The sequence below is a fragment of the Oncorhynchus masou genome, chromosome 8 (genome assembly GCF_036934945.1).
Source record: "Oncorhynchus masou masou isolate Uvic2021 chromosome 8, UVic_Omas_1.1, whole genome shotgun sequence".
In the NCBI taxonomy this organism is placed as follows: Eukaryota; Metazoa; Chordata; class Actinopteri; order Salmoniformes; family Salmonidae; genus Oncorhynchus; species Oncorhynchus masou.
The window spans coordinates 46542925-46556678 of NC_088219.1; the positions used below are offsets into that span (position 1 = coordinate 46542925).

The window sequence follows — 13754 nt, forward strand, 5'->3', positions numbered from 1 at the left end:
TCATGTGGGATTCAATGGCATTATGAAGGGCAGCTCAGAACAGCTGAAGAAGGATTTTAAAGAACCGATTGGGTCTCTCCTTGACACCAACAAACACCCCATAAGCAATACAAACAATCAAGCATCTCAGAAAAGTGCTAAATGTAACCCATGTTAACATATCTAACTTAAGAAACAATGTCAATGAAATCAATCATTTGCTAGTAACAGATGACATTTGAATTCTGAAGCTCACTTAGATAACACCTGTGATGACACATTGGTAGCAATATGTGGTTATAAGATCTACAGAAAAGAAAGAAATACAAAAGGTGTAGGTGTTGCCATTCATGTTCAGAACCACATTCCTGTAAAGATTAGGGACGATTTCATGTTTAAAATAATGTTGAAGTATTATGGCTACAGGTGAAGCTGCCTCACCTAAAGCCCATTCTTGTGGGAAGCTGCTATAGACCACCAAGTGCTAACAGTCAGTATCTGGATAACGTGTGAAATGCTTGATAATGTATGTGATATCAACAGAGAGGCATATTTTCTGAGTGGTTTAAATATTGATTGGCTTTCATCAGGCTGAAGGGGCCTGAATAATTTTGCACGCCCAATTTTTCCATTTTTGATTTGTTAAAAAAGTTTGAAATAGCCAATAAATGTCGTTCCACTTCATGATTGTGTCCCACTTGTTGTTGATTCTTCACAAAAAAATACAGTTTTATATCTTTATGTTTGAAGCCTGAAATGTGGCAAAAGGTCGCAAAGTTCAAGGGGGCCGAATACTTTCGCAAGGCACTGTATAACAATAGTTAATATTGAGCTCCGAAAACAACGAGACATAAACATCTTAAGGCACTTTAAGATGCAGGCACAATAACATGTCAGACAGCAAAAGTATTTTAACCACAGGAGAAAGACTAGTAGGATGGAAAACATGAAATGCTGTCAGTATGGTGAAAGTAAGTTGCTGACTGAAGCACTTTTCTGGTATCTGCCCTGCTCGTGCTACACTGAACGTCCCAGGAATACCAACTGCTGATAGGCTAGCATAATGCAGTCTGGCATGACCTTGACCAATAACAACTAAAGAAGTTTGGGTATTGTGAGTAGGAGGCTGAACTGCCTATGTAGAAAGCACTAAATAGCTGACTGAAGCTGGCCATTTTTTACAATGGCCGTCTCAGTCACCAGATCTCAACCTAATTGGACACTTATGGGAGATTCTGGAGCGGCGCCTGAGACAGCGTTTTCCACCACCATCGACAAAACACCAAATGATGGAATTTCGTGTGGAAGAATGATGTCGCATTCCCCCAATAGAGTTCCAGAATCTATGCCAAGGTGCATCGAAGCTGTTCTGGCTTGTGGTGGCCCAACGCCCTTTTAAAACCCTTTATGTTGGTGTTTCCTTTATTTTGGCAGTTAATTGTATGTGTATAGGCAATAGGCCCAGGCCACATCCAGTCGACAGATGTGAAACAGATAGAAACGTCATAAATAGAACTGACCTGATTCCTGGCTACATGTCAGAAATGCATGTTTGATCTACATAATATCTATCTGAGTGTTCCACAACATTGTATCCTGCCCTGGTATGGGATGGCATACTGACATGGTGTCCTCTATGGTTCCCCAGACCCCAGAGACTCTGACTGGCCTTACCAAAGCAAAGCAGCCCTACAGGGAGGGCCACGAGTGGCTAAAGGGCCAGCAGATTGGCTTGGGGGCCTTCTCCTCCTGCTACCAGGCCCAGGACATGGGCACTGGCACCTTGCTGGCAGTCAAACAGGTGAGAAGAGGAGACACATACAAGGCAATCAGAGATCCTATCCTAGGGCTGATTCTCCTATGATGAATTCCAAACAACCCCTATGTACTCCTGTTGATATGATAGAAATGGATAGGTATGAGCAATATTGTGAAAATTCATCCTAGCCGTTCAGAGGGCAAGGGGGACCTATTACCATATCTTCTATACTGATTCAATTCTTTCAGATCTGCAGGAGTGTCTAGGATTGGGAGCTAGGTGTTGTTTCTAGGTAGGCACTATGGATTCCATTTCAGAGTTAATTCAATTTTAACAAGTGACATCAAACTGAGATGTAGCCCTTTACTTCTTATGGCTAGGGGTGCCTCAACAACATTCCACTGCAAAGGCAGCGTGCAAAATTTAAAATAATTTTTTAGAAATATGTAACTTTTACAAGTGCAATACACCAAATGAAAGATAAAATTATTTTTAATCTGCAAATTGTGTCCGATTTCAAAAAGGCTTTACAGCGAAAGCACAACATATGATTATGTTAGGTCAGAGCCAAGTCACAAAAACACACACAGCCATTTTTTCCAGCCAAATATAGGAGTCACAAAAAGCAGAAATAGAGATAAAATGTACCACTAAACTTTGATGACACTCATAGGACATCATGGTACACAATACATGTATGTTTTGTTTGATAAAGTGCATATTTATATCGAAAAATCTCAGTTTACATTGGCGCGATACGTTCAGTAATGTTTTGCTTCCAAAACATCCCGTGATTTTGCAGAGAGCCACATGAATTTACAGAAATACTCATAATTAACATTGATAAAAGATACAAGTGTTATTCACAGAATTAAAGAGACTTCTCCTTAAAGAGAATGTCCAGCTCATTCATCCCTTAATAACCATGAGTGTGTGTGTCCTCTCCATCTAGGTGACGTATGTGAGGAACACATCGTCGGAGCAGGAGGAGGTGGTGGAGGCTCTGAGGGAGGAGATCCGGATGATGGCCCACCTCAACCACCCCAACATAATCCGCATGCTGGGGGCCACCTGCGAGAAGAGCAACTACAACCTGATGGTAGAGTGGATGGCAGGTAAGTGCCTTTGATGATGACACATCCAACATTGAAAAAACGTTTCCCGCTTTCATCCTTTGTTCAATTCAAATCAATCCAGTTTGATTTAGATGGGTTTTTTTTAATCTAATTTGATAGATGATTATTGTTTCCTGCTTTGTATCTTTGTGACATGATCATTCATTATTTATTTTTTTACTTTTCAAAATGTATAGTATTAATTGAACTTGTATTACTAATGAGAGAACTTTCAAGTTATGGGATGAATATGTATCAGCTGCAATAACTTCATGTAACTAATTAAGATATTCCAGAAGTTTAACGTCATAGTAGATATTGTAACTTCTGACCCTATCCCTCCTACTACGAGGCTTGGGGCGGCAGGGTAGCCTAGTGGTTAGAGCGTTGGACTAGTAACTGGAAGGGTTGCGAGTTCAAACCCCCGAGCTGACAAGGTACAAATCTGTCGTTCTGCCCCTGAACAGGCAGTTAACCCACTGTTCCCAGGCCGTCATTGAAAATAAGAATGTGTTCTTAACTGACTTGCCTGGTTAAATAAAGGTAAAATAAATTAAAAATTAAAAAATGAAACATTGTCCTCCCTCCTATAACAATCACACTGTTGCTCCCTTAGAATTACTATAACCTAGTCATTCTATTTCTATCTCTATGGTTTATCCTCTCTATGTTGTGTCCAGGTGGGAGTGTGTCCCATCTCCTTAACAAGTATGGGGCCTTCAAGGAGGTTGTGATCATCAACTACACGGGGCAGCTGCTCCGAGGCCTGGCCTACCTCCATGAGAATCAGATCATCCACAGAGACATCAAAGGTGAGTGCACACACACACACACACACACACACAAACAACCTCCAGCACACAGGAAATCCCTGCTGAAATTGTGCTGCCTGTCACAGAGCTGAAGGAAGGGGGATGGCAAGCCCCTATGTGCTAGACCCATGACACAAACAAACTCATTTATGTGTTCCACGTTTTAGCTTTTGACTGTGGGGGCTTACTATAATAAGGGCTTGGGATTTTTACTGGTCAGGACATCCTATCTCTTCAATAACTACCCTTCCCCATCTCCACTCTCTCTCTCCCCAAGGTGCCAACCTGCTGATTGACAGCACAGGTCAGAGGCTGCGTATAGCCGACTTTGGGGCTGCTGCCAGACTGGCCTCTAAGGGCACTGGAGCAGGGGAGTTCCAAGGCCAACTCCTGGGAACCATCGCCTTCATGGCCCCCGAGGTAAACATGGATGACAGAGAGAGACTATTTCTGTGTCAGAATTAGCACTCTCTTCCCGGCATTTAGTGCACTCATTTTGACCAGAGCCACAGAGCATTTCAGACACACACACTGTGTACAAGTGATGGCTGACATGAAGCTTGTGAGCATAAAGCTAGAAAATTCTGCCACTTAAACGAATGCCCTAAGATCAAAACCTCTCAATCCTCTGTATCCTGTTTGTGGAGAGGATCTGAAAGAGAAAGAAGAAACAGCGGCAGAAGCAGTAGCCTTCTGTGGGGGCTGTTTTTTTGAAGAGGTCCCTGAGGATGCTGATAATGAACTGGGCAGCTGTGCTGTGATAGGCATTTCACAGCTGAACTCCCTCCTAATTAAACAAGGTTTTGGGAGCCACAGTAATAACAAGGCATTAAAGGTCCGGACTCTATTGTGGGGGCCCTAGGGATTATAATTTTCTTTCATTTGGGAGTTACTGAGAAATCTAAATCCACTTTAGTTCTGTTCCCCAGCAGACACGTGATTCTGAATGGCCTGCATAATGGCGGCTGTGTTTCGCCACGAGAAAAATCTTGGTCGGAAACCATTGACATTTAAATATCCTACCCCAAACACAAGATAGAAAGATTTGACCTCAGAATTGTTTATTTTTTTTATTATTATTTCACCTTTATTTAACCAGGTTAGCTAGTTGAGAACAATTTCTCATTTGCAACTGCGACCTGGCCAAGATAAAGCATAGCGGTTCGACACATACAACAACACAGAGTTACACATGGAATGAACAAAACATACAGTCAATAATGCAGTATGGATGTGCAAGTAGAGATACTGTGGTGCAAAAGAAGCTAAATAAATAAATACATTATGGGAATGAGGTAGATAGATGGGCTGTATACAGATGGGCTATGAACAGGTGCAGTGATCTGTGAGCTGCTCTGACAGCTGGTTCCTAAAGCTAGTGAGGGAGATGGGAATCTCCAGCTTCAGTGATTTTTGCAGTTTGTTTCAGTCAGTGGCAGCAGAGAACTGGAAGGAAAGGCGACCACAGTAGGAATTGGCTTTGGGGGTGACCAGTGAGATATACCTGCTGGAGCGTGTGCTACGAGTGGGTGCTGCTATGGTGACCAGAAAGCTGAGAGAGGACGGGGCTTTACCTAGCAGAGACTTGACCTGTAGCCAGTGTTTTTGGCGACGAGTATGAAGCGAGGGCCAGCCAACGAGAGCGTACAGGTCGCAGTGGTGGGTAGTATATGGGGCTTTGGTGACAAAACGAATGGCACTGTGATAGACTACATCCAGTTTGCTGAATAGAGTGTTGGAGGCTATTTTATAGATGACATCGCCGAAGTCAAGGATCGGTAGGATGGTCAGTTTTACGAGGGTATGTTTGGCAGCATGAGTGAAGGAAGCTTTGTTGCGAAATAGGAAGCCGGTTCTAGATTTAATTTTTGATTGAAGATGCTTTATGTGAGTCTGGAAGGAGAGTTTACAGTCTCGCCAGACACCTAGGTATTTGTAGTTATCCACGTATTCTACTTCAGAGCCGTCCAGAGTAGTGATGCTGGATGGGCGGGCAGGTGCGAGCAATGATTGGTTGAATAGCATGCATTTAGTTTTATTTGCATTTAAGAGCAGTTGGAGGCCACGAAAGGAGAATTGTAATGGCATTGAAGCTCGTCTGGAGGTTAGTTAACACAGTGTCCAAAGAAGGGCCAGAAGTATACAGAATGGTGTCTGCGTAGAGGTGGATTAGAGAATCACCAGCAGCAATAGCAACATCATTGATGTATACAGAGAATGTATACAGAGTCGGCCCGAGATTTGAACCCTGTGGCACCCCCATAGAGACTGCCAGAGGTCCGGACAACAGGCCCTCCGATTTGACACACTGAACTCTATCAGAGAAGTTGTTGGTGAACCAGGCGAGGCAATCATTTGAGAAACCAGGGCTGTTGAGTCTGCCAATAAGAATGTGGTGATTGACAGAGTCGAAAGCCTTGGCCAGGTCGATGAATACAGCTGCACAGTAATGTCTCTTAACGATGGCGGTTATGATATCGTTAAGGACCTTGAGCATGCCTGAGGTGCACCCATGACCAGCTCGGAAACCAGATTGCATAGCGGAGAAGGTACGATGTGATTCAAAATGGTCCGTGATCTGTTTGTTAACTTGGCTTTCGAAGACCTTAGAGATGCAGGGTAGGATAGATATAGGTCTGTAGCAGTTTGGGTCTAGAGTGTCTCCCCCTTCGAAGAGGGGGATGACCGCGGCAGCTTTCCGACCTTTGGGAATCTCAGACGATACAAAAGAGAGCTTGAACAGGCTGGTAATAGGGGTTGCAACAATTTTGGCAGATAATTTAAGAAAGAGAGGGTCCAGATTGTCTAGCCCGGCTGATTTGTAGGGGTCCAGATTTTGCAGCTCTTTCAGAACATCAGCTATCTGGATATGGGTGAAGGAGAAATGGTGGAGGCTTGGGTGGGTTGCTGTGGAGGGTTCCAGGCAGTTGACCAGGGTAGGGGTAGCCAGGTGGAATGCATAGCCAGCTGTAGAGAAATGCTTATTGAAATTCTCAATTATAGTGAATTTGTCAGTTGTAACAGTGTTTCCTAGCCTCAGAGCAGTGGGTAGCTGGGGTGAGGTGCTCTTATTCTCCATGGACGTTACAGTGTCCCAGAACTTTGAGTTTGTACTGCAGGATGCAAATTTCTGTTTAAAAAAGCTAGCCTTAGCTTTCCTAACTACCTGTGTGTATTGGTTCCTAACTTCCCTGAAAAGTTGCATATCACGGGGGCTATTCGATGCAAATGCAGAACACCACAGGATGTTTTTGTGCTGGTCAAGGGCAGACAGGTCTGGAGTGAACCAAGGGCTATATCTATTCTTGGTTCTACATTTTTTGAATGGGGCATGCCTATTTAAGATGGTGAGGAAGGCGCTTTTAAAGAATAACCAGGCATCCTCTACTGTCGGGATGAGGTCAATGTCGTTCCAGGATACCCCGGCCAGGTCGATTAGAAAGGCCTGCTCGCAGAAGTGTTTTAGGGAGTGTTTGACAGTGATGAGGAGTGGTCGTTTGCTCGCAGACCCATTACGGATGCAGGCAGAGGCAGTGATCGCTGAGATCTTGGTTGAAAACAGCAGAGGTGTATTTGGAGGGTGAGTTAGTTTGGATGATATCTATGAGGGTGCCCGTGTTTACAGATTTGGGGTTATATCTGGTAGGTTCATTGATAAATTGTGTGAGATTGCGGGCATCAAGCTTAGATTGTAGGATGGCCTGGGTGTTAAGCATGTCCCAGTTTAGGTCACCTAGCAGCACGAGCTCAGAAGATAGATGGGGGGCAATCAAATCACATATGGTGTCGAGGGCACAGCTGGGGGCAGAGGGTGGTCTATAGCAAGCGGCAACGATGAGAGACTTGTTTCTGGGAAGCTACATTTTTTGTAGAAGCTCAAATTGTTTGGGTACAGACCTGGATAGTAAGACAGAACTCTGCAGGTTATTTTTGCAGTAAATTGCAACACCGCCCCCTTTGGCAGTTCTATCTTGTCAGAAAATGTTATAGTTAGGGATGGAAATTTCAAGGTTTTTGGTGGTCTTCCTAAGCCAGGATTCAGACAGGGCTAGGACATCCGTATTGGTGGAGTGTGCTAGGGCAGTGAATAAAACAAACTTAGGGAGGAGGCTTCTAATGTTAACATGCATGAAACCAAGGCTTTTACGGTTGCATAAGTCAACAAATGAGACTGCCTGGGGAATGGGCGTGGTGCTGGGGGCTACAGGGCCTGAGTGGAGGTAGACACCGCAGGGCCTGGATTAACCTCTACATCACCGGAGGAACAGAGGAGGAGTAGGATAAGGGTACGGCTAAAGGCTAACAGAACTGGACGCCTAGTACGTTCAGAACAGAGTGTAAAAGGAGCAGATTTCTGGGCACAGTAGAATATATTCAAGGCATAATGTACAGACAAAGGTATAGTGGGATGTGAATACAGTGGGGGTAAATCTGTGCATATAGTGATAATGAAAGAGATATTGTCTCTAGAAATAGCATTTAAACCAGGTGATGTCACACATGTGTGGGGGGGTGGAACTAAATTGTTACCCGAGGCGTGTTGAGCAGTGCTAAAAGCTCCACAGTGAAATAAAACAATAGTTACAAACCAGAACAGCAATCGACACGGCATGGTGACATTAGGGAAAGGCATGCGTAGCTTCAAGCAGCTAGCGACATTGAAGCCATAGTCATGAAGTGTGTTTGAGTTTATTTTTACAGGGACAGTGCACATTAATCAACGTTTCAGTAAAAGTGCCGGTTTTAGCCAGCCGGCTAATTTTCAACCGCAGTCCCTGGGCAGGTTATTAAAAACAATTACAATATAGACAATAGCAACATAGGACAAGCAGGGCATAGCATACAGACAGAGCAACATAGGACAAGCAAGACGTAGCATACAGACAGAGCAACATAGAGCAAAAAGCAGCAAGACAAAATTCATAAAAGCAACAAAGTGTTTCCACACCTCACAAGCTACAGACAACATGGAAAGCGGCAACACACAGCTAGGGACCATGTTCACAAATCTGATTGGCCTTTAGCCATGTCTTCAAGCATTTTGTGAAAGTGTGATATGTGGTGCAGTTATGTGTGTCTGATGGCAGTGTATTCCAGACATGGGAAGCTCTCACAGAGAATGCAGATTTACTAAAGGTGCTTTTCCTTAGGGGAACTATACAGTCACCTCTCATGGCAGACCTTGTGGATCTGCTGCCATATGTCTGGGTTTTCTGTTTAACAAAAATATTGAGTGGAGGGGGAGCCAGGCCATTAAGGATCTTGAATACAAGACATGCGTCGGTGTATTGCACAAGATTTTCCCAACTCAAGAGCTCATGCTTTCTAAGGATGTGACAATGATGATGGCTATTGGGCTTCCTATCAAGCACTTTGAGAGCCTGTTTGTAGACAGACTGAATAGGTTTTAATGTTGTACAGCAAGCTTGGGCCCAACTAGTCAAGCAGTATGTTAAGTGGGGGAGTATCATAGAGTTGAAGTACAGTTTTGCTACCTCTGTAGTCAAACAATTTCGTATAAATCGGAAATTAGCTAGGTTGAATTTAGTTATTTGAATTACCTTTTTCACATGCTTTTTAAAAGAGAGGTTGAAATCAAGTATGATGCCAAGGTACTTAAAATCGGATACCACCTGGAGCTTCTCCCCTGACACATAGACATCTGGCTCAGTAGCATCTGTTGCCCTCTTTGTGAAGAACATGCAAACAGTTTTTTTCACATTGAGATGCAAACACGAGTCACTGAGCCACTTTGTAACCTGGACCATTACAGTAGTGAGTTCTTGTGCAGCTTGTTGTTTGCTCTTTGCATGCACATATATCACTGTATCATCTGCATACATTTGAACTTCAGACCCAGTACAGACAGAAGGCAGATCATTAATGTACAGGCTGAACAGGAGGGACCCCAGTATTGACCCTTGGGGCACGCCCACATCATAGCTACGTGTGGGCGACAGCTCATTGCTCACTCTGACACACTGAGTTCTTCCTTCAAGGTATGATTTCATCCATCTCAAGGCATCAGGGGAAAAGTTGAACTTGGACAATTTTGTGATGAAAATCTCATGGTTAACAGTATCAAAAGCCTTCCTTAGGTCCAGAAACACAGCCCCAACAGCACCCCCTTTGTCCATCTTGGACTTCATATTTTCCAGAAGAAAGCAGTTGGCCGTTTCTGTGGAGTGTTTCGCTCTGAAGCCAAACTGCATGGAGTGTAATGTGAAGGGGCTGTTGTTGAGGTGGGCAATCAGTTGTTCTGCTACACACTTTTCAACAACCTTTGACACCACAGGTAGTATACTAATGGGCCTGTAGTTACTCACGTCACCAGGGTCGCCTGATTTAAAGATGGCCGTTATTATGGCCAACTTCCATACCCTTGGAAACACACCGAGACCAATAGATGTGTTGGTGACCTTAGTAATGGGGCCAATGAGTGACTCTTTGTAGTTTTTAAGAAAGGTAGAGTCCATCCCAAACACATCTTTGGCTTTAGAGTTCTTTAGTGAGCTAATCACCTTGTTCACCTTTGACTCAGAAACCTCCCTTATGATGAAGACAGGTTGAGTGTCATTCACTAGCACTGAGCGCAAGAAACCAGTGGAGGGGTTCTGTGTCAGTACCCTGACAGAGTCATTAAAGTAGGAATTGAAGGCTATTGCTATTTCGACTGCATCCTGTGTTAGATTGTTATTCACCATGATTTCTAGTCTTTTTGCAGTGTTACTATGGTCTTTCCCTGTTAACTTTTTTAGATTCTCCCATATCAATTTAGAATTTCCCTTTGCTTCACCAATTATGTTAATAAAAAAGTTTGCCTTGGCCTGTCTGATTTCTTTCATCACCTTATATCTCAACATGGTAAACCTACGTCTGTCATGCTCTAATTTAGATTTTAGGGCTATTTTTAGAGCATAATCTCGTTCTTTCATCAATTTCCAGATTTCTCCATTTAGCCAAGGAAGAGTGCTCTTTTGGCCAGGTTTGGATTTGATTTTCTTTAGGAAGCCATTTATTGTAGTCTGGATTGTGGATAGAAAAACCTGACTATCAGCTTCCACGTCTGTATAGGACAAGAGATCATTCCAGTTTATTCCCTTAATTGCTTTTTCAAAATAGTTTAATCACTTTTAGGTATTCTGAGTTGATCCGGCTTTCTAACAGTAGAGAGGTTAAACCTGCTCTTAGACAGCTTTCTGGCTATAAGTGTCAGATTATGATCAGACAGCCCAGTAACCATATTGAATGATTTAGTCACTCTCTCTGGTTTATTACTGAACACCAAATCAATCTGTGTTTTAGAGCAACAAGTCACCCTGGTTGGCCCTTTAACTAGCTGTGTAAGGTCAAAGGTATTAGTGATCCGTTTGAGGGTTTTCCTACAACACTTGTCTTCATAATTAATGTTAAAATCTCCCATTAAGATGACCTCTTTCCCAAAATCACATTCCCTAAGCATGGTATTAAACTGATCAAAAAACACACTTTTGGTGGAAGGTGGCCTATACATTCCAATGAGGGTAAAAGACATTTGGGGAGACAGTGTAACGTTCAGGCCGATACATTCTAGTTCATTATCACATGACCACTCAATTTGTTTACATCGGATATGTTCTTTAATGTAAATCATCACACCCCCCTCTTCCTTCAATCCTGTCTCTCCTGAAAACATTGTAGCCAGGCACAATCAAAGCAGCATATGGAGAGTGTTTATGGAGCCATGTCTCTGAGAGGCAGAGAAAGTCAAGGTTGGAGTCTGTGAGTAGATGTTGAATTTGATCACTTTTTGGAATGACACTACGAATGTTCAAGTGCCCCCCTAGTAGTCCCTTGGGCTTAGCTCGTGGGTCCCAGATGACTCGAGAGTGATTGACACATTGAAACAAGTTACATTTTCTGTGTTTTCTTACGGCAGGGTTTAGGCCGTTTTGATTATGGGCAGTTCGGTAGCGCAATTAACAATCCCTCCTGCCTGCACTGGATGCGGGGAACTAATTAAAATAGCTTGGGTACCAGAAGCAGAGTCAGGGATCGCATATAGCGACTCTGGTATGTTTGAAGAGTTTAAATCTATCCTGGAGTCGGGTGAGTCGAGAGAAACCATAGGGCCATAGCACTCACCCACCTCCACAGCGGCGACGACCAGTGGACGAGGCCATCCACCGCTCTCCACTCCGGTGCATATCACTGGCTCGGTGATATTGGGCCCAGGATTGAGTTGTACATCCCCGGAGAGCAGGAGGGTAGTGAACAGGTAGTTTAACAGTTTCCGATAAATGTTGGACTTGTGTTTGTTACGCCTAAGCGGTTCAGTAGAATAAGGAGCGAGGTAGACTTGGCCATTATTCAGAACATTATGGTATGCTGTGTACTGTCCGCTCCCGTGGAACGGTGAACCAATGTGTTTGGTGTTGATATTCTCCGGTAGTAGACTGATTGTGTCATCCCAGCAAGGACGCACTGAGATTATCAGTAGAGCAGCTACATAACTGACAATCATGGCAGAGTACTGGAGATAAAACACATAATTGCGCTTTAACTCTTTGCATGAGTTACTTAGCTGGGATCGGCGTACACCTGATGGTTTAGATAAAATTACAGCATTCGAATGAGAAGCGGCACCTGTCGCACCACCCTGTCTTCCGTCCGCCATTTTTCCTTCCTTTTCCTGTGTGTGGCTTCAAGCAGCTAGCGGAATTGAAGCCATAGTCGCGATAAAGAATGAAGAAAGAGAGCAACTAAATACAGACCCAACAAAACATGATGGGAGGCTCCGTGATAACCCTAACCCTTAACTGGTTGGCTGAGTCACATCCTTTGGGTTGACATTGTGTCCATCCACCAAAAATAAGTCTGTTGTGTAACTGTACCACTCCTCAACAACACCCAGTCAAGTGCTGTAAAACAATGGCTTGCCATTTCAGTCCATTCTGCTGCTATTTGCACATTCAAGACTATGAATGGAGTAGAGTTAAGTGTGGGTGCGTGCATTAAATGCTTAAATTCAATAAACAATGTATTTGTCCATATGTTGACACCTTCAGTGTATGGTTGACTCTGTAGGTGCTACGTGGACAGCAGTATGGCCGGAGCTGTGATGTGTGGAGTGTGGGCTGTACCATCATCGAGATGTCGTGTGCCAAGCCCCCCTGGAACGCAGAGAAACACTCCAACCATCTGGCCCTCATATTCAAGGTACCGTCAATACAAGTAGTGTGGTCCTGTATGGCTCAGTTGGTAGAGCATGGCGCTTGAAATGTCAGGATTGTGGGTTTGATTCCTGGGGCCACCCAATGTGAAAAATGTATGTACGCATGACTATAAGTCTCTTTGAATAAAAGTGTCTGCTAAAGGGCATTTATTATTGTTATAATTAAAGCCACAAAGTTTGGATTTTAAGGAAACCATGTCCAGTCACTTAGATATGTGATCAATTTGTCTTCAGGACCAGAAATATCCTATACCTCGACATTATATTGTTGTTCATTAGCATTATCATTGAATATGCGACACAAAAAACTGCACAATCAGTGTTTTCCCCAACTAGATGGAGTTGTCACTCTCTGCTTGTAAGTCTGAACTGAGATAATTCACAGGATATACTGTCACAACATTACTTTATATTGATTGATGTACACACATATAGCTGTAAAGACTCACGTATAGTTGTAAAAGACATACAGTACTCTAGTGACTTCATAAAGCATTCACACCCCTTGACTTGTTACACATTTTTTTGTGTTAGAGCCTGAATTCAAAATTGATTAAATATTTGTTTTTCCTCTCACCAATACCCCATAATGACAAAGTGAAAACATGTTTTTTTAAATGTTTGCTAATTTATTGAAAATGAAATACAGAAATATCTATATATTATATTCTATATTCAGACACCTAAGTCAATACTTCATAGAAACACCTTCGGCAGCGATTACAGCTGTGAATATTTCTTGATAAGTCTCTAAGACCTTTCCACAACTGGATTGTGCAACATTTGCCCACTATTCTAAAAAAAAAAAGTATTCAATCTCTGTCAAATTGGTTGTTTATCATTGCTAGACAACAACTTTGCCACTCAGGAACATT

The 13754-nt window shown here is 43.1% G+C and overlaps 1 protein-coding gene across 1 annotated transcript in view; it reads left to right on the plus strand.

Annotated features, from left to right (window-relative positions):
- LOC135544749 (mitogen-activated protein kinase kinase kinase 1-like) overlaps positions 1 to 13754 on the plus strand; it is a 130161-nt gene that overhangs the window by 107456 nt on the left and 8951 nt on the right. Inside the window, exons 15-19 of the mRNA XM_064972612.1 lie at positions 1628 to 1780; positions 2691 to 2853; positions 3534 to 3665; positions 3943 to 4085; positions 12732 to 12863. Of these exons, the coding sequence (XP_064828684.1) occupies positions 1628 to 1780; positions 2691 to 2853; positions 3534 to 3665; positions 3943 to 4085; positions 12732 to 12863 (723 nt within the window). The remainder of the gene's footprint in view (positions 1 to 1627; positions 1781 to 2690; positions 2854 to 3533; positions 3666 to 3942; positions 4086 to 12731; positions 12864 to 13754) is intronic.